We start from the raw sequence: 26,345 nt of genomic DNA on the forward strand, positions 1-26,345 counted from the left end.
AAATAGGTAATAGTTATACGACGTTTTGAAAACACCGAACCGCTTATCCGAGTTTGACTGATTTATAAATAAAACCGTGCCAGTTAGAGACAAGTTTTTATGTTTCCTGTACTTAATTGGAATTTGAATGTGCCAGAAAAAGGTATCCTTCGGTAACACAGAATTCTAAAATCTGACTCCGAATGGTTAAAAAGGCACAAAATCTAAAGGCAAGGCCAAACAGAGGCGTCCAACTTGCTTCTTTAGCGGAGTTAAATTATTATTTTTTATGACCCTATTATATAATAATATAATAATCAAAACTAAACTAAATAAAAAAAACTTACTTGAGATATTAATATTAAATATACAATAAGTTACAAATTACAGCCCTACATGGAGTTTATATACAGCTTGTAAATTGGAGAGTCGTATCTATTATTAATGCTTTTAGAATGCCGTCACTGCTTACCCACGTTTTTTTCATCAAGGATATTATTCATTTTCTGTTGATGGCAAGAAAGTCATCAGTATCTAAAAGTCTACGTGTAACAAAAATTATGCAACATGGCAACAGGGAATATATATATATATATATATATATATATATATATATATATATTTTACTATTCCACTACAAGTTAAACCTTGACTGCAAGCTCTTGTAAGTGATGCAGTCTCAGATGGTATCTGTCTAACCTGTTAGGAGTACGGCAGTTATATTAAACCCAAACACCTAATCGATTTCTACGCGACATCGTACTGGATCGCTAAATCTTTAGCGGCACGTCTTTGTAGGTAGGGTGGTAACTAGCCACGGTCGTAGCCTCCCACCAGACCATACCGGTGGAAATCAGAAATTATAAATTCCCAAATTGCCCCTGCGGGGAATTTAACCCGGCACCTCAAATTTGAAACTTACCGCTGCGCTAGGGAAGTCGTCACAAATAGGTTTACCCCATTTTACACATTTATTGTTTGGATATTATTTCCACCTGTGTTCCAATAATCGAAGAGTTGATAAAGCTGTGGAAGAAAATAACATTTTATCCTTTCCCCGGGGAGAAAAATGTCTTCTACCCATGCTATCCGTGCAGGACGCAAACTTTAACGCGGTTTGGACGCAGGTTCGACGCACCAGTGTAGCTTTCGCCTTAAATACATGATACCTACTATGATGTATAAATAAATGTACTTACCAAAGGAGATACTGTTGTCTTTTTATTAAAAAAAACCATTTTGCTTTTACTTTGTTATTTTGATACATATTATATAAGGCTTTCAAATTAAACATGTTTACCTGTATACATACCTATTTAGCTGTTATCTCGTAAACTACACAGCGCTGATTGTTTTATTGTTTTTAGGTATTTATTTTAACATCTTTATTGCGTAATAAAGAAAAACAAACAATGGATGCTAATAACACAATAATATATGTAAAAAACATATTAATATATAATATTTAAATTATTCTAATGATCAGTTAGAGTTAAAGTCAAATATTTTTACACATAAACACCGAGACACTGAGAAACATTCATGTTCATCACACAAATATTTCCCAGCGTGGGTGCGATTTCCACAAACCGCACCCACGGCCTTGGAATCAGAAAGCATGCTCACTACACCAATCGGGATTTTAGTTCAGTTTAGTCGGGTATGCATGGCGTGGTTGCCTCAACAATAATTTAAAAAAATATGCTAGTTCATATCGCTTACCTAATACTTCATAGTTTAAACGAAAATAAGTATTTTTTATAAGCTTACCTTTAATATAAACTTTTAACTAAATTATAAATTACTAATTGTACTTTCAACGTTCAATTTATTGCAGTCATTTTATTTCTTCTATTTGCACACTAATAGTTATGAAATCATTAGTTATACAAATTCTGGCAAATAAGTAAGTATGCAATAAGTTAACAATCTCTGAAGTAAAATGTTATAAAAAGTAAATGGGAACTTATTTATGAAACAATTTATTTAAAGATTGCTTTAGGAATTAGACCCCTTTACACACAACTGTACATATCTTTCTTATTTTTGCGTACTATACGCAGGTTATATATTCGATTCTTAATAATTAAAGAACATTATTATAATACTACTATTACTAAACGCGACATATGATCAAAATTCATCCATTCCTGATATAAGTAGGTACTTTTGAAACGTCAAGTATGTCTGTTTGTAGTGACTCTACCACCGCCGGATTTACTGGTTCGAAAGGCAGATTCTACGGAGAAGAAGCCGGCAAGAATCTCACAAATAACGCTTTTATAACCAGCGAACGAAAAAAACATAATTTTAGAATTTAAAAATCACTGTTTTATCTTGTGTGAGATGAAAGCAGAGCTGCATGCTTCCAAGCAACCTTGTCATTAAGAAATTCATTAATGGTATTGTAACCTCGATGTATGAAATTTGTTTTATGTGTGTCGGAATAGTTATGCAGTGTTCTCCTTCCTTCACATGACAACGGACAGAACTTTCATTCCGAAATTATGTCACGTGTAAGATGTCTCATAAGTATGTATCAGGTTTTATAGCATTTCTTATTTTTTTTTTCAGGAATTGGTGAAAGGCGACTTAATATGCCTGCAACATTTTTTCGACGTACCATTTATGAATGGTATGGTACACATTTTCGCCCGTACCACTTTCCCCAGGTCCGAATACAAAGTTCTTTTTGACCTAGCCCGCGCAACTTTACTATTTCAAAGGGGGACCAATGACTTTGGAGGTGCTTTAACAATAACACCGTGGTTAAAAGATGTTCTTCCGGGTTACAGTGGCTATTCTAATTTGAAGAAAGGAAACCAGGCTTTGTTGAATTTCTTTGATGTAAGTAACTTTAATTTACGCAATAGTAATAAAAAATAAGTACGTAAATTTTCACATTGATAAAATAAAGCTGCCATAGCGATTTTTATCAAAAACTTACTAAAGGCAATATTACATTGAATAATGTAAGAATTCTATCGATACCTCAAAGTACATTCAAACTTTTTCATTTAGAAGTTATTATGGAACAAAAGCAACTCACATACAAAAATAATATATTCATGAACGCTGCAAAAAAATAATACACTCCTTTTTGTGCAGGCGCTTAAATAACAGTTATCGTTCATCAGCTTGTAATAATAAAAAAACCATTCAGTAAAAATTCATAGCTCGATTCCTCAAACTTCAAAAAATAAAATTAAAAAATCTAACATCGCATTGTTTTAAATAAAAATAGCTATCGCGGGTCAATGAACTGACGGGCTCTAACCGAAAGTGTGTGGTTGACCGGCGTCTTCTTCTAGAAAACTCCACAAAAGTTAACCTCAAAAACCTCTTTTCATGATAAACTGCGTATGGCAAACACTATATTCCCGCCCCGCAGGTGGTAAAGTTATTCAAAATGTAACTGTCGGAACAGCCGCTCACAATACTTCCGATTATTTTATTAGACAATCCAGCTTGAAATGAAATTTAGTCAGGGCACATAAATAAACATAAATAATTGACTCAAGTTCTACAACAAAATCATCGTATATAATTTACATTATTTATTGGAAATAACTATTATTTTCTTTTGTTAAAATTTAAAATAACTATTTTTGACCGCGCTCATTACAGTTTTTTTTAATCCCGTAGATTATTTTCCTAAAGGAAAAATGCCTATGTTACTTTATATGCCAAAAATCAAATTGATTGGTTGCTTTGTTAGTTTTGAAACGAAGGAAAACAAAAAACTTTGGGAAAAACCACTTGTTACGCCACTGTTGACCTTTGTTGAACTACTTAACTTCCATAAAAGACACCTGCGACCTGTATTGAAGACGTATTAAACTTTCATAAAAGACACTTGCGAACTGTATACGAGACGTACTAAACTTTCATAAGCGATACTTGCTTCCTGTTTACGAGACGTACTAAACTAGCATAAACGACACATGCTTCCTGTATACGTATACGATACGTACTGAACTTATTACGGGACGTACTGAACTGGCATAAAATATGACAGTTATTTTCTATATCCGAGACGTATAAACTGTATACGGGACGTATTGAACTGGCATAAAATATGACACTTGCTTTCTGAATATGATACGTACTATACTTGCATTAACGACATTTGCTTCCTGAATACGAGACGTACTAAACTGTACACGGGACGTACTGAACTGGCATAAACGATGCTTGCTTCCTGAATATGATACGTACTAAATTTGCATTAACAACATTTGCTTCCTGAATACGAGACTTAATAAACTATATACGGGACGTACTGAACTGGCATAAACGACACTTGCTTCCTGAATATGATACGTACTAAACTTGCATTAACCACGTTTGCTTCCTGAATACGAGACGTACTAAACTGTATACGGGATGTACTGATCTGGCATAAACGACACTTGCTTCCTGAATACGATACGTCCTAAACTAGCATGTTTACGAAACGTATTTGAAGATTCTAGGGCGCCAAGGTTTGTCATATAAAATTGTGATTTTCAAATAAACACTTTTTCTTCCGGTCTATCACAATATACACGACTTCATAATAAATCATTCAAGGGAAATTGTATATTATTTTATAACAAATTATCGAATGAAATATTTGAGATGTGTGTCCAGAAGTTGAAAAAATGTATATAAAACGTGAGCTTAAAGAAAAATCCTACTATAATATTAAGGATTAATAAACGATAAAAAGGCTTCGGTGTGAATTCATCTAACTAGAACATAGTGGTGAGATGTGAGAGGAAATTACCCGACTAAGTTAAGTATCTAATAATATCCGCGTAGTGTCAAACGGGGGTGCACTTCTCATTTCCCCTGTTGCCGTGCTTTGGCGGGCTATAATCGAGGATTAACATTTTTGTCCCCTACCGAAAGTTACCTACTGGCTATGCTGAACCCTTGGTAAAAGTTTTGAAGTTTCCAAACCTAACTTCGTTGTTAAGTTACAACAGCCACATTTGCAATACCTTATTAAGTCGGCTCGAAGCTTGATTACATAGCATATAGAGTTCGAACAAGATGACAAGTACTTAGGTACATAGTGATACTCTATAAAACTATCTGAGTGGCGTTGTTAGTAAAAAAATAAAAATGCGTTGATACACATCATTGACTTCCGCAAAGAGATGCCTAGTTCTATCCATAAAAAAATATATTCAAATTTGTTCACAAATGGGTTTATTCCACTTCAAGTCACAAGATCAGCAGGTTATTGGCCCCATTGTCAGTAGGTGATCAGTAAAATATTATGTATTTATAAATAGCATTTATATGCAAATGCGAAATAAATTAATAGTCGACCGCTCTAACAATAACTGTCGATGGAAACGTTTTTATATTTGTATTTTAATTATTCCGATATCATATAAAAATATATTTCGTATAATAAATTCAGCTGCTAAGATGTGTCATAACTTGTTAGAGTTCCTTCACATTAAGGTATTTTTAATTTTAAAAAAATTCAGAGAAGGTTTCTAGCTGTCAATCTCAGCGTTATCTTTATCTTTATTTTTAGTTCCTACGTTATACGTACGTCCAGTTTGTGTTGTACAATCACTTTATAATAACAACCAATTTTATTCATAAAGAGTTTTGTCAATCGTACAAGGTAACCTACAGGGATGATGAACCGTTTTAAATATGAAGAGCAAGCCACCTAAACGAATTTTTGGCCCTTAACAAAAGCCTATTTAACAGTCCACTGCTGGGCTAAAGGCTTCTTCCAACGAAATGGTTTGCCCATAATCACCTCTCCGAGCAGGGTTGGAAATTGCAGAAGTCAGTAGCAGTAGCACAGATGCCGCTGCTGCCCGTTCTCCCTCACTTAGTTGCCTCGTAACCGCGGGAGGAAGGGTGGTGACAACTGTATTCTGACCTGCCGTCACCACACGGTGTCGTATGAAGTCTATACGCCACAGCCGCTGACTAAAATTCAGAATTCTTTTATTTTAAGGCCTAACAAGTATGTTGGTTTGAAGTGTCTCTTCCAACCACCGACCTGTGCTTCTAATGGTTACGAAAGCAAATTCTACCAGATTCTATCGTTTCTTCAACATCATTATTATTACAACAATTGTTCTTTCTATAGACAGACGAAAGTTAGGAAATTCATCTATTATATATTAGAAACCCCTTGTGTCTTGTTAAACATATAAACTTTTTAGCTTAAAAAAAGTATAATATATAAAATATAAGCTAAATAAAATTATAATATTTTTTCCAGAAAATAATAAAGCACGCATTAGCGACTCATGACAAAACATATGATCGCCATTTCTTAGACGTGTACATAAAAAAGTGGAAGGAAGAGGAAACGACAGTCAAAAAGACAACATTCTCAGGTTGGTATTTTACCTCAACCTTAAAATTACCTAGTTTGTTCCGAAAATTGATAGCTACGGAATAAATACAATATTTTTTACAAACTATTTTGAATTGTAGGATATATTCACACAAAATCTCTGTACTAGAAGTTATAGGGAAACTAAGTGCAGTTCGTCTTTTAAAATAAAAAAAAGAACTGTCACTCTTTTGTTTGCAACATAGGACGTTTTTTCTACTTTTCTATCTTCCAAGCTATATGTCCAATAAAAGTGTGTAATAAATGTTAAACCGTTTTTTTATGCTTACGTAATGTAGCATGATTATGTACATTGAAATTACAAAATATATTAAAAACTGAATATAATTAAATTAAAATTGCATAGGTACTCGACTTGAAAGGTTTATCTAATAATAAGAATTCAATTTAATTATTAAAATAATGTTTCTTCTACAGAACATCAGCTACAGCTGGTCTGCACGGACTACATGTTTCCTGCAGCGACCGGGGTTCAATCCGTGCTTACATTTTTACTTGAAAGGATATTATTACAGCCTGAAATTCAAGACAAAATTCACGAAGAAATCGACAGGGTGGTCGGGCGAGATCGACTTCCAACGCTAGATGATAGACGAAAGTATGTCAATGAAAATGATCTACTCATTTTCATTAAAATGTCGTGTCAAATTTTTTTGTATTATGTGATTTGATATTGAGCGACAGTCCCCGGCTTCGCACGGGTGTAACGTGTTATGCACACGGTACATTACACCTGTGGGACAATTTAGAGTGATAAATAATAATAACGGTTAAGCAAATGTTGAGTCGACCGTTGTTGTTCCGATCGTCGTTTCAGTCAATGGTCTTCTCGCGAAAAGCTTCGACCAACATCTTAAGAAGCTTTCGCTTGGTTGTTGGATAAAGGGTCGGATACAGAAGGCAGTAGTCCTTGAAACGGCGCGTATTGTGAGGAGGTTCCCTCTGAATCCCTGACCACCGGTTTCTTGGGCATTCAAAAGCCCCGCAAGCGGAGGTTGGAAGTTTTTTTTTTTTATAAATTTTTAATAGTGTTTATTAATTTATTTTTAAGCATTGTTAATACTTAAAAAAAAAATAATAATAATAATAAATGATAGAAAATAAAAAATACGGTTAAGCCATTTTTGACCTTGTAAGGTATAGCCAGCGTTTGTAATGTCATTATCATCATCATAACTTCAACTGATGGACGTCCACTGCTGTAGAGATACTACCAGCGTAGCTCACCCCATCTTTTGCAACGGTAACGCACGAATCGCCTAAATAGGATGCATAATGAGTTAGGTGATGTCTATAGAAAAACCACCGTTTCACCAACTCCTATGTGAAAATTTGATGTGTTTATAGGAATCTCCTTAGATTAGGCGTTAATTATTAAGGTATCACCTTGTTCTTCGTTAGTGAAAATGGGCATATTATATATTTGTTAAGAAATAGCATTACAAATTAAAAAAAAATCTTGGCTTTTCTCTTCTTTAATAAAACGCTGCTATAATGCATAAACAAGCTCCTCTTAAGTCACTATGTATTGCTGAAAACTGCACTAAAATCGGTTGCGTTGTTTCAAAGAATTAAGAGTACAAACAGAAATAGTGACTTTTCATGCTATGTAAAAAAGATTAGCAGCGTTCTTCTCTAGAGCTTACTTATATTAAGTATAAGTTATTCATATAAATATTCATCAGTCATCTTATACCAATACATCTTAACACAAGTACCGCTTAGTTTGGGGCTAGGTGGCGATGTGTGTATTGCCTTTGTATATTTATTTATTTATGCTATAGGTGGTCAACAAGGGAGATAAAAAATCATAGTAAATGTGTCACGTACTGTATGTACGTTCCCTAGTAGCAAATTAAGCTTAGAGTTCATAACTCATTCTCGTTTCATTCGTATAGAGGGAATTTCGCAAAGTAATTAATCTATCCAGTATTTTTTCAACATAATTTTGTTTTAGTATGCCTTACACGGAAGCCTGCATCAGAGAGATCATGAGGTACGAGCCACTGGTGCCCCTTGGAGTACCTCATCGTGCTATGAAGGCATCCAAATTCGGAGGTTATGACATACCTGAGGTAAAGTACTACAGTTATGATGATAATTTTTAGACTATAGCTGTTGGCAGCGTTCTTTGTCCGCGTTTTTTATGGTTTTACGTACTTTTTTTCATTCGTATCTGTCTCTCTGTTTGTATCTGGTGATACTATTAAATGAATTCAAATGAATCTTCGCACCATATAAGGTCATACATACTACGAGGTAGAACATAGAATACTTTTTATCCCTAAATTCAGCTCAGAGGGGAGCTCGGAGAGGGGATGAAAGTGTTTGACGATTTATGACCATACCTCTGTCAAATGTTAAGCTGTTTAAATAATTATTTTGTACTGGATTTACATATTCAAAATTAACTTTTCATTAATTTCACCGATCAATCTCCTTCGTGAACACGTCAAGATAAGAGGTATTTCTATGATAATAGTGGTTCTAAAAGAGCAATCGGCTGAGTATCTTGCTGGCTCTTCTCGGTAGAATCTGCTTTCCGAACCGGTGGTAGAGTCAACAAATAGACTTTCATGACGTTTCAAAAGTGCTTATAAACAAGTCCTACTTGAAATAAATGAATTTTGATTTTTGAATTTCTACCAATGCGGACGTGTTGTTTTAGATTACATTTTTTACAGCGAGGTTAATATAATATTAGATGAATTTCCTAACTTTCGTCTTTATGAAGAAAGAACAATTGTTGTAATAATATAAAACCACCGGCCGGTGGTTAGAAGAGACACTTACGAGACAACTAAGGGAGGAAGAACGGGCAGCATCGACCTCTGTGCTACTGCTACTGACTACTGCAACCCTGCTCGTCGGGGTGATTATGGGCAAAACCTCTCGTTGGAAGAAGCCTTTAGCCCAGCAGTGGACTGTTAAATAGGCTTTTGATTAGGGCCAAAAAATGGTTCATTCTTAAAATGGTTCAACGTCCCTGTAGGTTACCTTGTATGATTGATTCTACACAAACTGTACGTACGTATAACGTAGGAACTAATAATAAAGATAAAGATAAAGATACCGCCGAGATTGACAGCTAGAAACCTTTATTTCTCTTCAGAATATTTTTTAAATCAAAAACACCTTAATGTGAAGGAACTCTAACAAGTTATGACAAATCTTAGCAGCTGAATTGTGGGTTCGATTCCCACAGCTGGAAAATGCTGTGATGAACACGAATGTTTTTTAGTGTCTGGTTGTTTATCTGTGAATAATGTACTTAAATACTTAATATTTTAAGTATTAATACATAAATACTTAAAATATTAAGTATTTAAGTTCATTCATTATTCATGAGATATTTATCAGTAGTCTTAGTACCCATAACTTAGGTAGCTAAGCTTAGGTATCTACTTTGGGCCTAGTAAAAAAAACGTATGAAAGTAAATCCAATGGTAATTTTTCATATAAACTAGTGCACTGGCGTGCATAGAGGGTATGCACAGGTTATGCACGTGATATAAAATGAAGAAAATCTCCAGTACGAGTTATAAATAATTAAGGGTAAGCTTTTTATAACCCCTACAAAGCCTAACCTTAAGTTTTTTACGACTCGTACTGGAGATTTTCTTAATTTTATATCATCTGCATACCCTGTGCATACCCTCTATGCACGCCACTGATTACTAGTGTAATCTTAAAGAAAAATCTAATTTTGATAATCTTGGGAATAAATTACCAAAAAAAAAATGTACCAAGGAATACAATAACTAAAGATACTTCATCATCATCATGATTATCAAACCGTTACCGGCCCACTATAGACCTCCTCTCAGAATAAGATGGGTTTAGTCTGTAGTCCACCACGCTAGCCAAGATCGGATTGGTGGACTTCACACGCCTTTGTGGACATTATTAAAAACTCTCAGACATGCAGGTTTCCTCGCGATGTGTTCCTCGACCATTAAAGCAAGTGACAAACTAAAATAATAAAGTTTTAAAAGTTAGAGGCGCCGGGGTTCAAACTCGGAAGTGAGTCCAAAGTCCTAACCACTGGTCACTAAGAACGAGGTTTCATGTTAAACTATTCTAATATACAAGAAAAAACTAATTATAATAATCTTGAGGATTAATAGGCCCGAAATACAATAACTAAAGATACTTATCTGTGGTCAATTACATTTGTCCTTCTAAAAGTACAATTTTTTTTTATCACGGTGCTTATATCCTGTTTTAAAAACTAAATATATTTCTCACCGTTATTATGTATTATGAGAAAATCTTATAAAGTAGATAACTATATTATTAGGTAGCGTGATTTTAATTGAGTAATTTATTTCAATTTAATGACTCTGAAATCATTTATAATAGGTACTTACTTACTGTAGGTTTATTAATTAAGTTGTTATGTTTTACTATAAACATAGTAGGTAAAGAAATTATCTACATAAATAGTAGACGTATTAATTTTATGGCTTATTAATATTTATTGTAAATGCGACTTGGATAATGTATCCAATTACATACTACTAAAATAATCCTCGATTATCTGCTTTTAATTGGTCCACAAAAGGTCGCAAGCTCAGAGGTGTTTAGGTACCTATTTTTATTATAACCATTAACTGAAGACAGAAGTACCTACTAAATGCGGTATGCCAGCTCGATTTCATCCATTTAGTATCCATCCATCCAGGTAAATTTTTGTAAAACCCTTTCGCTAACGTCCAACACATAATTATTCATCTAGGTAACCTCCAAATTTTGTTATTATGTCATGCAGCTATTTACTTACTTAGTTATGATAAAAAACCCTGCCTTCTGGGTCTCAAGCCGTGGGTTCGATTCCAAAAACTGGAAAATGATTGTGTGATGAACATGAATGTATTGTAGTGTCTATATAATAAATATTTATCTATATTATTCATAACAATATTCATCAGTTATTTTAGTACCCATAATGTGAAGCTAAGCTTACTTTGGGGCTAGATGGCGATGTGTGTATTGTCGTAGTACATTCGCTCGCAAATAGCGTACATGGGAATTCCTCTAGCTGTGGCAACTGCCAATATTCATTCATCAATCAGGAAGATAAGGAAAACAGCGCCTCGCTTTTACTGCCTTTAGTCAAGGCTTTCATAAATCATGCTTTAATTGTATTTCAGTTTATGATAAATAAGTAATGAAACCTGACCTTTTCAAAAGCAAATGTTCTTGCTATAATATTATTTTTAACACTATTCCTATAATATTATCACTATAATATTATCTTTAACACTTACCTCCTGAATTGCTATGCAAAATCCAACGCCGATGGCAAAAGGCCGACCAGAAGTTTATTATTCGCTTGAAATAGCAAATGCATTTTGTCCTTGCCAGTTAAAACTAATTGGCATGCCAATCAAAGTGTGGTAGAGTAAGTTCCAAGCCAATAAGTTACAAAAAAAATTCTTGGCATCTCAAAGTAGTATGGTAGAGTCACTACAATCAGACATACTTGACGTTTCAAGAGTGCTTATAAAATAGTCCTACTTGTAATAAATGAATTTTGGACTTTGAATTTTGAATATGTCTTAAACAAGTGCTGTATCACAAGGAAATAAATAGCGCCCAGGTTACTTTGACATAAGTCGTCCGGGGAATTACTAACGTTATATTTATTTCTAACGCCAATTAGCATTGCTGTGTTCTGGTCTAATGGGCGTAACATAAGGCTTAACACCTACCCCTCAGGTTGACGAGACAAAGCGGAGTTCCTTGCATGCCCTAAGAAGTGTTGCTGAGTTTATAGGCGATGGTTTCACTAAAAACATGTGGGCCGTGCTTGGTCCAACATGAGGTTGATGAACACAAAAAAAAAAATAAGGTTGATATCAATTTACTTTAGGTTAAAGATTTTTACAGGAGAATGCTACTAATGCTTGATTTATTTAGTTCGGTGTAATTTACTTCAATAGCATAGCAAGATGTACTGAAATTGGTTATAATTTAATTTTTACTTTTGTTAATCATAAAAAACTAGCCAGCGATTTTCGTCTGCGGTTTATTCCGTTTGTTTTCGTGGGAGTAAAAATTAAATCTTTAAGCCTTTGTTACTCTCCGTCCTTTCAACTTACTCAGTGCAAAAATCAAGTTGAGCGGAAGCTTAGGGCGTTAAGCAGAGACAAACAAACAAGCAAACTTCGCATTTATAATATTAGTGAGGATAATTACCTAACCTACTGTTTTTAGCACTACGAAGTTATCTTTAAACACGTTATTTTATTATAGCTGATGATCTGTTAAACATAAGCGTTAAAGTTATAAGAGTTAGTTATAACAATGTAAGACACACGCGCCAAGATTTATTAGTTAATATCATGGTCACATGGTCAACAACAAGAAATGTGCTTGCTAATATCTGTCTATCCTCCAGTATAAAATTACCTATAGCGACCCGCGCCGCCTTCGCATGGGTGCAATTTATGTAAGTGTGTATGAGTTGGATGTCGCGCCCGCCCGCGCCACCCCGCCTTCCCCCTCTTTTATCCTATAAGATTTTAATTTTTTAATAATATACGGTAATGGACAATTTTGATTCTCATGATATGCACAACGTATCTTATGTATTTAATTGGATAAGGAATATTACTGTATTATTTATAATTGTTTTGTTAATAACCCATAATTTTTTTGTGAAATGTGAAAGAAAAAATACACCTTTGGAGACAAACATACAACATAGCGGACTTTTGTAGACCTTTTTAAGGTGTACAATACCGTAATACATTATCTATCTCGTAGAGTTCGGCCAGCGCTTGCAATGTATGCGCACAAAAAATGTGTTTATTTACGTTACATTAGAAATCGTAACATTCATCAGTATTTCTCTCGTATATTATGCATGTATTATACAATATTAAAACCCTTACGCATATAGGGACAGACAGACAGCGGCAAGCAACTTTGTTTATACTATTTAGTAGTGATATTGATCTATTAAGGTCTTTTGTGTATCAGTGAAGCGGTAACCGTTACTGCATGTATTATGTTGTTGTAAGTATTTGTGTTATCGAGTCTTAATTAAAAAAGCGGTAATAGCTTAGTGGTTAAAACTTAACAATTCCCCTCCATTTCGGGGGGCCGAGTTCGATCCCCGGTATTCACCCCTAAATCTTTGAAGCAGTGTTTTTAATTGAAGCAATTTCGATAGAAGCAGGCGTTATTTTGGGCAATTCCATGATATAGTTACTATAAAAATTAAGCCTAATTTGCTATACTCCGCGAAAACCAGGAGAATAACAAGAGTTTGTGTGTTCGTTTTGAAGTCCACTGCTGCACATAAGTCTTTAGTAGGGAGTTCCAAAATCCAAGGTCCTGGGCCGCTTGTTTCCAGCGGCTCCCAGCAACTCGTTTTATGTCGTCTGGCCGTCTCTTTGGTCGCCGTCCAACGCTGCGTTAACCAGTGCGGGGTCGCCATTCAAGAACCTTGGAACCCCAACGTCCATCGGTTCTCCGAGTTCCATTGCCACGTCAGCTTTGCGACTCGCTGGGCTGTTGGATGTTGAAAGACTGAGTAGTATATGTATAATGAGATACCTAAACCCTTCATTTGATATGGGTGTTTTATTACAGAATACCGTCATTTCATTCAACTACCTAACTTTGCACCACGATAAAGAAACATGGGGAGATCCAGAAAACTTCCGGCCGGAGCGCTTCATCGAGAATGGGCAGCTGCAAGTATCTAAGGATAAATCTCTTCCGTTCGGAGCAGGTGAGAGAATATTTAAATCCTAAACTCTTTGCAGTGTAATGGCACATTTCAACTTGCAGCTTCTTTAATAAATGCGAGAGCGTAAAATAACTCTGCATTACTGTGGGTGACGGATAACCCCGTTTCACTAGGATCTAGAGGAGATAAGAAGGAACCTTATTTAACAGACCAGTCATAACTTTCCTTCTTTAAAAATACATTTATAGATATACAATTTTCAGTAAGGGCGGCAGACGGAAAACTCTGTTTCACCAAAAGCTAGAAGAGCGGTGAAGAAACCTTACCTATTTAACACACCAGTCATAACTTTCCTTCTTGAATTTTAATTTTTTTTTAAATTTTGAATTTAACAGTAAGTTTATAGACATACAACTTTAAGTAACGGCGGCAGACAGACAACCCCGTTTCACCAGAAGTCAGAGGAGAGGAGAAAGAACCTTATTTAACACACCAGTCATAACTTTCCTTCTGTAAAAGTAAATTCATTGATTTGCAATTTTAAGAAACGACTGAAAACCCCATTTCACGAGGAGCCAGAGGAGAGGTAAAGGAACCTTATGGTATCACACTAGTCATAACTTTCCTTTAACAGTAAGTTTATAGTTAGAAAATTTCAAACAACGACGGCAGACAGGGCGGGTTTGTCTTATTATGACTGGAAACTGGTTGATTAGGTATAAACTAGGGAAGTGAATGCAAATTAAAAACGACTATTTACGTGGGCTAGACGGATATGTGAGTCATTTTGTTATAAATAAAAAACAGGTTAGTTAGCAAACTACAGAGAGAGCCTAGTAAGAGTAGGCTAATTGAAAAATAAATTAATATAACGCCAGTTTTAGAGTATATTTTTTATATGCCCGATTGTCGCTAAATAACAGGTAGGATTTCGCATAATCTTGCTTGACCAAGCTTTGGTTGACACTGCAAAAATTCCGTAATAATGTTTACAGAAATCTAATTTGTTTCTAAGGAGTCTTATTTCAATTTTATCTACTAACGTACAATTTTGCAGGTAAAAGGCTCTGCGCTGGAGAAACCTTCGCTCGGCAATCGATGTTTCAAGTGTTCTCTGGATTCATGCAAGCATTCAGCGTCTCAACGGCGGATGGGAAGCCGTTGCAGAAGCCGATGAAAAGAATACAGGGGATCATCACCACGTTGCCGGAGTTCTGGGTCCGCGTTACGCCCAGATTCTAAGCCTCTACAAATATTTTATACTCTGCCTAGGCACAAGCCACGCGGAAAAACGTTAACATAACGTATTCGTTCAAACTTACAAAAATACTTTTGCCAGCGTTCTTCGTCCACCTTTATTAAGCTTTTTATAAATCGCATAGGAACTGTTTGTTTTTACTGGGATAAAAATGAAAAATGGAGGTAAATTGACCAAAATTCAAAATTCATATATTTCAAGGAGGCCTAGTTTATAAGAATTTTTGAAACGTCAAGTGAGTCTGTTTTTTAGATTCTACCGAGAATAGCCGGCAAGAAACTCAGCAGATTGCTCTTTTTCAACATAATTTTATAGTTAAACAATCTTTGGAATATTTCTTTCTGGTGAGAGATGTCGTTAAGAAATTTATCAATCGCGTATTTACCGCGATATTGTTTAAAACCAATATTTTCAACTAGCTGTTGCCCGTCCTTCGCCAAATCCCGTGGGAACCGTTGGTTTTACCGAGACAAAAACGTTATATGCCTATTTTACTTTACTTCCTTTCACTAAATGCCAAAAAGGTCATTTATTCAGGTCGTAAGAAAGGACAAACAAACAACTGCAGTATCACTGAATCATTTATAATATTAATATAAAAATACGTCGTCGTACGCCCCCAAATTCATTAAAATATATCCATCACAGCTATCAATTGCACCCAAATCGTAGTGATCCATCGCTTCAAAATCGCCGTCCCATACTAACACACATTATAATATAATCGTCGCTGCGGTCTATCGCTATGCCTCGTTTGCAACGAGACGCGACATAAAAGAATGCTCGTGCAAGTAGAATTGCCCAGTCAGACAACGGAAGGTATATTTGCATCGTTCGAGTCCATAAGAATTATTAGCGTATTTGTAAAAATACTAATCAATTGAATAAAATATATAACCAATATGAATTTATAGTGATCAGTGAAGTTCAATTAAAACCCACTTTATAAAATTACTGTAACACTAGTGACTAGTGTTAACAGTAGGTGTGTGCATGTCACTTGCATCAGTAAAATATGCATATATGTATTATCAACGGATGACATCATATGTACTCGAGTGTACCTACGTGCCCCAGATTGCATGCGATCTAAGAATTTCAACATACACGTGGAATAATTCGTCACTTGCAATATCGCTTGCTACAGATTGCCAGGCGATGGATTAACCGATTATAGACATTTAAAGTACGCGTGTAAGTCCAGAAACACACGTAGTGTATCTTGTGCTGCTCGCCGATCACTACTGCATGCTTTAACGTGCAAAATATACACTAGCATACCGCGTTTATTACGGGTTTTCCAAATCTAGTGGCAACCTTTTGTTTTCCTGCACGGCTAGCATGGGCAGGAGACAATTATATACCCGGGGAAAGGATAATAATTTATTTTCTCCCACAGCTTTATCAACTCTCAGAGCACTAGCTCTCAAGTGGAAATAATGTATATGTAATATGAACGGGGGGAAACTTCTCCTGCTCCCTTTTCCCGTGCTGTATCAGGATGACACGTGAATTATATCCCTTGTCAGGGGATATAATCGGGGGATATAATTTTTGTCTCCTGCCTATGCTAGTCCTGCTGGGATTATATGTTACTCTCCGTACTTTCAACCAACTCTGTGACAAAAATCAAGTTATAAATATAGATAAGTAAACGCGTGAAGGAAGAACTAACAAACCAATTAAAAAACTAGCGCATTTATAATAATAATACTTTGGTGCCACACTCTATTGTATAATACAAGGACTCGAACTAAATTATTACCAATTTATTATTATAAATATGGCGAATGGCCGCAAACTCAGTCTTAAGCTGTGCCTTATTGGCAACAATGCTCAGCGCTGATTTTCAGTCTGCTCCAGTAGCAAACTGAGCAAACAACCGCGTCGTCGCCCGTTGCGTTATTATTATAACTAAGAGTTAAATTTTAGTAAAAAAATTAAATAAATTGTAAAAAGAACAAATAAAACGAACACAATCAGTACATACTTACAAGTAAAATGTAAAAAAAGGTGTATTAAGTAAAAAAAATAAATAATAAAAAGGTGTAAAAAATATATATAAGTATATTAGTATCTTATATTAAATATTAGTATTTATTTATAATATTCGTATAAAGGATTAGGATTACGCTGGGCGAAACAGGGCCTGGAAGTCTCGCATGTCGGTTGTTTGTTGTTTTTTTTCTGTAATGCATTAAATAAAGCAATGAGCCTCTCAGGTCTATTGGAATTCAGTTGCCTAGTAGTAGTAGGTAATATCGAGCCTTTACCACCGACTTAGCGTAACCGATAACAAGCAAACTTTACAGAAGAAGGAACTTAATTTCATTTTAACAAAACATTTATATGGAAAAATATTTTATTATTTAACATAATATCATAAGATTTCAATTCAAAAGCACATTTATCTACGAAAGTATGTATTTATAAAAACTTAGAATTCGTTTTTCATCGATCTCGCTAAGTCGGTGGTAATTGTTCGATAACGATATACAACGTGTAAATGAAAACCGAAATAATACTTCACAGGCTTCATTGCCTATAAAGCCTGTACCATTATTTTCTGTCTCTCAGACTTATCTGTGGAACTGAAAACCTAATAGTTTTTGAGTAAACCACTGCCGTAGTTTTTACTGAAAGAATTCAGATATATATCCAAAATTATAGAATTCAGATATACTATAATTTTGCATGTGAAGTTAGACATGCAAAATTATAGTCATGTGACTGTTATAACTTTATAAGGTACGCGTCGCGTATCGTAGGTACTATGCGCGTGTCGGTCTTTTATCTTCAATAGGGTTGTCATAATGAAATACTTAGAATGTTTGAATTCGTTTATATTGAGAAATAAATTTTCTTCTTTTAATTAATTATTTTTACAGGCTGATTCCTTATTAAACATACTTATGTATCCTTTAATATTATTTCGTAATTCTGTGACACGTTGTGTATTTATTTACACGGCGTGTATTTATTTACACGGCGTATTTTAAACAACTGCAGTAAAACATACAAACACGTGCACAACTGCAGTAAAACATACAAAACATGTTCATTAGGTAAACGGCGCAACATACGCTCAGTGTGTTTTTACCCTATGCCTCTGAATTGAAAACAGATCTTACACTCATTAATAAAATGTGCATGACCAATATTATTTATCTGTAAAGATGTCAAGTACCAGGAATAATTAAATAAAGAACATCCATTTCACGGTCAGGCTTTGTCACTCCATACGTGGATGCATTTAACTACCTTCAACTCGTATGATTCATAGAGGTCAGTGGAGCCCTGCATATGTCAGGGCTCACAGTTTTCGATACGGTTCATGCGTTTACTTCGAGAACTTGCACGTAAATAATAAGTTATTATTCCAGGTTTATTGTGTACCAATTTTGATTACTCGTTTATCGATTATTATATAATAATTTTGTATACTTGTATACAGCTACTACATACTACCTATTTGTAAATATTTATTCTTTATTCATCCTTTTTTATGACACCAAAAGATTGTGAAAAGAAAGACAATAGTTTTAGATTCGCACAAAATATACGGTGGGAACTAGAGAACTTATACATGTATGGGTCCTAAAGAACTAAAAACAAAAACTTTATACAAAACGAAAAAATATTAAATGATTGTTTTCTGTAGTAATTTGGTGAAATATAGGCCCAGTTTTTTTTTAAAGTACTCAAAGGATATTTATTTAAGTGACTTTATTCCAGCATTCCCAATCCTAGACATTAGTAATTTCCTTCAAGTGGATAACTTTTTTACTACTTAAATAGTATCCTAATTCTTCGCCTTTTCTAAACTAGCAGTAGTAGTAATTTAAATGGATGTTTTTTTCTCCACTACACGTTTACCCTTGACTGCAATCTCACCTGGTGATAAGCGATAATATAGTAAGTCTAAGATTGTAGCGGACTTACCTGTTGGTTAAACTAACCTAGTATGTTAGTCATACCCCCAATCGGTTTCTACGCGAAATCGCACCGGCACACTAAATCGCTTAGCGTTAGCTTGTTTTATTTTAAGAAGGTATATTTTTGTCTTTTTATAAGTGGTAGAGCTTTTTGTGGCAGATCTCGCCCGGAGAAGTACGCCATGCTTATTTCTGCGGCCAGGCATGGCTATGTTCCAGTCTGAAGGAGTGGTGTTATTACATGCACATAAAGATTAGATACAAGCTCAATGGACCTCAGGTCAATGGACCCAGGTCAGCGATTTGTAGAACGTATTCATTGCATGCCATGCGAAGTGTTTCTCTGGTTGTAAGCGATGTTTTTGGATACTTCATCAAGTGGGCCATGGTGGTTGATCCGCCAATAATTATTACTATAAAAAAGCAACCAGGTTGGTGTCGCCTAGGCTATTAAACAGGTTCTTTAAAAACATATTCCTACTGCTACTTAGATATTATAGCTCGGAGAACCCATGGACGTTGGGGTCTTAAGGTCTGGAATGGCGACCCCGCACCGGTAAACGCAGCGTAGGTCGGCCCCCAACGAGGTGGACAGATGACATCAGGACCGTGTATTGTGGAACTTCCTACAAAAGACCTATATCCAGCAGTGGACGTCGATTGGTTGACATGATGATGATGATGATGATGATGATGATGACTTATATATTATTGTAAAAAATTAATTTAAGACTATGAAGGTTAAAAAACAGTAATATATAATAGTACAAACCTTATTTTGATAAACAAAAGTATAATTTGAATATATTTTGTACCGGAAAAATAAAAGTATAAAAAATGTTGATATTTTATTTTGTATGTCAGTTACAACCCTAAGCGATGAACAATGAGTAATAATTTTAAAACAAACTTACTCAGTGGCTTTGTGTATAATATTCTTAAAATGGAAAGGAAATTCAAAGAGAGTAGAGTAGGTACAAAGGCGGTTTTTTCGCTTAGTTGTTATAACCGCCAGGGAACCTTTGGACAGGCATAACGTGATCGAGAACACGCAAATAATGAGAACCCAAATTAGACTGCACAAAAAAACTAATTTTGAAACAACATCACAATCTATATATATATAATGAAAATGGTCTTCGTTTGAGGCTCAATCACGCCTAAACCACTGATCGTATCGACATGAAACTACCACCATTCGATGCGAAATTTTTCCTAGATGGTTTATGGCTATCTATTTTTTGAATTCCAACATTCCTTCTTTTTTTTATTGCTGTTTTACTTTTATGAACATTTATCCCGCTAATAAAAACAAAAGATAAGCATTTTCTCTTGATTCTTTTGTTTTCATGGATTTCAACAGAGTGTATTAAACGGATTATGGTTTTTTACATTCAGCTAAGAATCTACTCACGGTAGTGGAGAACGGCTGGACCAATTGGGCTTTTTTTTATCTTCAAAATTGTCAGGAGAAAGTTTTGTATGTAAGAAAATTTTAAAAAAGCCCGATAAAAAGTAAAAAATTTCGATGATAATCGAAGAATTCCCATCTTTATAGTCACTCACCACGAAATCTCGGGAACCATAAGACTTAGAAACGTGAAACTTGGTAGGAATATTACTTTTGCTATGTAGAGGTCAGCTATGAATAGATTTTAAGAAATTCATTCCCCAAAGGGGATTGCGGGGGCGTTAACAATGAACAATTCCCGTTTTTAAACTATAGCTCCTATAGACTTCAAATTTGGTAGGAATCTTCTGTAAGAGGTGTAGAAATAGGCTATGAACGAATTTTACGATAGCTCACCCCACAGGGGGTTGCAGGGGTGGGTATTAACAATTAATATTTTTAATTTTCCAGCTAAAGCTCCTACAAGCTCCAAATTTTGTAGGAATTTTCTATAAGTGATGTAAAAATGATTTATGAACAAATTTTACGATATCCCACCCCAAAGAAGATTGCGGGGGCGTTAACAATGAAAATTTTCAATTTCCAAGCTATAGCTCCTATAGACTCCAAATTTAGTGAGAGTGTTCTATATGTAATATAAAAATGATCTTCGAGCGGATTTTACAATGAATCACCTCCAATAAGCTTCGCGGGGGTGGGTGTTAACAATAAAAAAATTCAATTTCGAAATATAGCTTCTAAAAATTCTAAATATGGTAGGAATCTTTTATTATTCACATAAAGAACATCTCAAAATGGATTTCAATAAAGTCTACTTCCGACAGGAATTGCGGGGGTGGGTGTTAAAATCTAAAATTTTGATTTCTAACCTGTAACTTCTACAGACCAAATTTGGTGGGGATCTTCGTGTATGTAGGGATATTCGTGTATTTCCTTACAACAATCGTCTTTTTGGCAGCGGAGAAAAAGTCATTGAGAGGTTTCAAAAACTTAACTTTACATGTAGCTATCCAATCAACGGACTAAGAATTTGACATTCATTTTACTTTTGCAGACTACATAACCGACGAATTCTTTTATTGCGGGATCGCGGAAATGTAACAGATTAAAATGAATGCATTTTCCAAGCACATGAGATGTGGAAAATAAATTTAGTTACTTATTCCAATAGAATTCATAAAAAACATGCACAATTAATTTTCTATAAAAAATTGATGTCACGGAGAAAATTTTAGTTCACATATGAGACTTGCAATGACTTTAACTTAAACTTTCAATGCTCATTTCAAATTTTTTTCTTCATGTCAATTATTATTAATTTTTGGAAGAAAGGCACGGAAATGTTATAATGATTGCACATTGAAAGTTACAATGAATATTAGTGAGAAAAATCACCTGGATGAAAGATACAGGCTAAATCGATGGAATTTGGAATTTGAGTAAGTCTAAACAATATCGATGCTTACAGTTCTATCCGCGGGGCCTATTTATGTTCATACAAAAATAAAAAAAAAGAGAATAATAAAAATATGAAAAAATAAAATAAAAATGAAACATAAAATGTAATTTATTTCCTTTTTCAATTCGCCCAGCGAAGCGGGCGGGAAACGGCTAGTCTATATATATAAAAGAAAGTTGTGTTAGTTACACCATTTATAACTCAAGAACGGCTAGACCAATTTTTATGATATTTGATTTTTTGGATTCCTCCTAGACCTGAATAGAATAATAAGTATTGAAATATAACATTCATAGAAAAAAATATCCGCGGTACGAAGTTCGCCGGGACAGCTAGTATAACATAAAAGTACAAATTAGACAAAGAACAAAACGAAACGAACAAGCGAAGAAACAAGTATAAGATGGTTCGAAATCTTTGCTAAATATTAAAAATGTGTGAGTGAGTTGGTTTGTCCTTCCTTTATGGCCTAGAAAGCAACCAATCAACTTGATTTTTGGCATCAAGTTAGTTAAAAGACAGAGAGTAACTTAAGCTACTTTTTATCCGAGGAAATAATAACTTTATATACTTTATCTATATATATAAAAGGCAATGGTGACTGACTGACTGACTGATCTATCAACGCACAGTTCTAACGATTAGACGTCAGCATCAGCTAAGGATTTTTGAAAATTCCAACCCTAAGAGGATTAAATTAGGAGATGAAAGTTTGTATAAAATCCTTCATTTATCAATTTATTTTTCAAGTTACATCCATGAAACTTTAAATTTAGATTTTCGATTTAAAAATAAGAAATATGTGTTTTACAAATTTTAAGAATTCCAGTTCCAAAGGCATCAAATAGGGGATGAAAATATGTAAGAAAATTCTTATTTTTCTTTTAGCAGCAAGACATTTTTTTAAACCTTTGTAGTTAAATTTACCAAATCAAAAATTTTACTCAACGTGAGCTCGTCAACGTCGAGCAAAAATTATATAATTTAAAAAACCGTAATAAACTTTAACGAAAACTTTCTGTCAGGTTATGTTTAGTAGCGCTATCTCTAATCAGTCGATAAGGATGTCTTATTGATTATCTACTTTATTTTTTTATCTAAAATTTTTTGATGTTATTGTTGATTATTAATTAAGATAAAAATATATCAATCTTGAATGAGTTGTCTTGTCTGTCTTGTCTTGCGATTTCGATTAGCGTTTTTTTATTACGTGAGCAATGAGCAAACATAATCACCTATCTATCTACTGGACAATGAACCGACTATTACCTCCTTTTGATTTTTATGAAGTGTTACGTAGATCAACCGATTTTCGAACTCTGCCCTAATAAAGTCTGACTGTGATAACCCCGTAAGATCTTAGAAGGGTAACGCGCATTCGACATCGTTCCTTACGAAGACCTAACAGAAAGAACTAAAAGAGCCCTACCCAAAGGCCAAATACGTTGTAAAACAAAACCAATAAGGATTGGATATTGGATATTGGATAGAAGCAGATGTTCCATTGCGGACAATGAACATTATATAATTTGCTATACTCCACGAAAATCAAGATAATCTGCACGGTGTAATGTTCAAGTTCTTTAATCTTAATACGCTGCACCAAACAGATCTTCGGCAATATACTATCTAGTCTCTACGCACTTCGCTTTAGGGGATGCTGACTTTACATTGAACAACTATTAAGAAAGTTTTAATTACATATTTATAATATTTAAAGGAAAATAATTACACTTTTTATCTATTGTCTACGCAAATAAATTAATTACGTCTATACATAAATATCGTGTAAGGTAATTGTGATATTAATAAATGCATGGCTAGATAAGCTGGAAAGTTGGTTTTGTTTAACATTTAAAGTTTGTTACCACATATATACTTATTGTATGAATGAATAAATACACTTTTATTATACACCACATAACAATATGTATAGTAAAATTATAAATAAAAAATTAACAAAACACAGTATACAATTTGGCGGTCTTACATAGCGAACTCTTCCAGGCAACCAAAGGCGTTAAACACAGCTCAAGAAGAGAGGTTGATTGATTGGTATATAACATCTAATATTCTATTAAACCTCTTTCTTTAATTAGTTTTTTTTTATTTATAGACTAGCGCTTGTCTGTTATATCACCAGATGCAGTGGCGTGCATAGAGGGTATGCAGAAAACCTTCAGTTATAAAAAACTTAAGAATAGGCATTGTAAGAGTTTTAAAAAGCCTACACTTAAGTATTTATTACTCGTACCTACCTTAGATTTTCTTCATTTTATATCATTGCATACCCTGTGCATACCCTCTATGCACGCCACTGACCAGATGGTAAGTAATCATGAAGGCTAAGGTGGAGCGTGCTTGCCTAGAAAATGCCTTTTCACTCTTGATTATAACGTTATCATTTTATAGGTAGTGGAGAAACTGGAAGCTGCTTACAGCTTCCAGTTGGAAATTTCTAGAATGCCCTTAGGCATTCTAGAAATTTGCAGTGCGAATCAAATATGAGGATGCAAAGTTTAATAGTTTTTAGTAAAATACTTATGTATTTAAGTTTTATTTTTTTATAATGTGACCGAAGATACAACGCTAATGCTGTAAACAACCACCACACCACCGTGAAAGAATAATAACTCACCACGTAAGTCTACTTTAAATATGAATTAACGTGTTTTTGCCTTACTTCCATACATCAAATACCAAAAACCTTATCTTTATATTCAAAGTGCTCTGAAATATTAATAAACGTTTCATTGACCTATAATTGATTATTGCAATGACACTAGACAGAATTTGTAATTCTAATACATCATTTAATTTTTTTATGAATGTAGTTACAATTAATTGCTGGTGTGTCTTATGAACAAACAAATAAAAAGCGCTACGTACGTGTCCATAGTGTAACAACCACGTACGGTAGCAGATCCTTACGGTGCCTCGCGGATCGATGGAAAAAGTGATTGGAGAACTCTATCAAACAGTTCTTGAGCACATTCTCAAAAATATATCTTATAGAATACCGAAAGGTAGAAAACCTTGCTCCAAACTCAGAAGTTTTTTATTGGCTAGGTCACCGATGAGTCTTCAAGCAAGGCGATCCACAGAATCCAAGGCTTCACTGGTAGTTGGAAGAACCAGCCCCAAAATAGGAGCAGTATGGTTCAAGTTGAGAAGCTGTTAAGGCGTGATGCTGTTCGTATAAAAATATAGAAGGTAGTTTAGTTTTAGGGTGGTGATATCCGCTAAGAGTTTCTTTAAAATAAAACCCCTAAAGGGATAAAACGGGTGTTGGATTGTATTAAAGTCCTGTAACATTACGACTCCGCGGTGAAACTACTATTATAAATGTGGAAGACTTTACCTACCTGCTACATGCTTTTTAGTATACACTTTCAAATAAAAAAATAATTATTAAAATCGGTTCAAATTTAACGGAGATATGAAGTAAAATTGTTAAAAATTTTCATTCCGTTTCCCGGAGGAAATATTCCGATACGGTTTATCGCCATATAAAGTATCGTATATGTTGACCCGGAATACCACTATACCAAATCTTATTTTAATCCGTTCAGTAGTTTTCACGTGATGCCCGGACAGACAAACAGACAGACAGACAAACAGACAAAAATTAAATAAAAATCTGTTTTGGACTCAGATTATAAAGAATCCCCCGGTCAAAATTTTCAAAATTTATTAAATGTACAGAAATCGTCCAGTTACAGTTTTATTATAACTATAGATATATTATGTTTTTTAAGTTACTGAAAAATATAGCTTATAGCTTAATAGAAGTACCTCAGTAGTTTTCTGGATTGAATAACGCTTTCTCCATAACAATCTTTCATTCAAATAGTCTGGAGACACAAGTCTTTGAACGGTGCGTTCGATTATAAAGCAGCATCACCCTATCAAAATTTTCAAAATATATTAAATGTACAGAAATCTTCGAGTTACAGTCTCATTATAAGTATAGATTATAGAATTCTGAAAACGAAGTCGCAGGCAACAACTATAGCTACGGAAACATTGAACCTATTTTCTCGTACTAAGGTATTTCAACATACCTACGAATTTTAATTCTCAATTTTAATATAGGTATTTTATATTTCGCTCATTACAAAAGTATTTTTTTATCTATTTACAAAGTTTCTTTGTACTGGATTGTCACTGGTGTTATTGACCGCGTGGGGCGAGAGATTATTTAGGTGACAGACAGATAAAT

General features: G+C 34.4%; 1 protein-coding gene across 1 annotated transcript in view; it reads left to right on the forward strand.

The window, feature by feature from the left end:
- LOC120626538 (probable cytochrome P450 304a1) overlaps positions 1-15,454 on the forward strand; it is a 28,567-nt gene extending 13,113 nt beyond the window's left edge. Inside the window, exons 4-9 of the mRNA XM_039894082.1 lie at positions 2,554-2,826; positions 6,221-6,338; positions 6,776-6,956; positions 8,316-8,433; positions 13,961-14,102; positions 15,118-15,454. Coding sequence (XP_039750016.1) covers positions 2,554-2,826; positions 6,221-6,338; positions 6,776-6,956; positions 8,316-8,433; positions 13,961-14,102; positions 15,118-15,302 — 1,017 coding nt within the window. The 3' untranslated portion in view covers positions 15,303-15,454. The remainder of the gene's footprint in view (positions 1-2,553; positions 2,827-6,220; positions 6,339-6,775; positions 6,957-8,315; positions 8,434-13,960; positions 14,103-15,117) is intronic.
- Positions 15,455-26,345: the final 10,891 nt, after the last annotated feature.

Source organism: Pararge aegeria, chromosome 9 (assembly GCF_905163445.1).
Source record: "Pararge aegeria chromosome 9, ilParAegt1.1, whole genome shotgun sequence".
Classification (NCBI taxonomy): Eukaryota; Metazoa; Arthropoda; class Insecta; order Lepidoptera; family Nymphalidae; genus Pararge; species Pararge aegeria.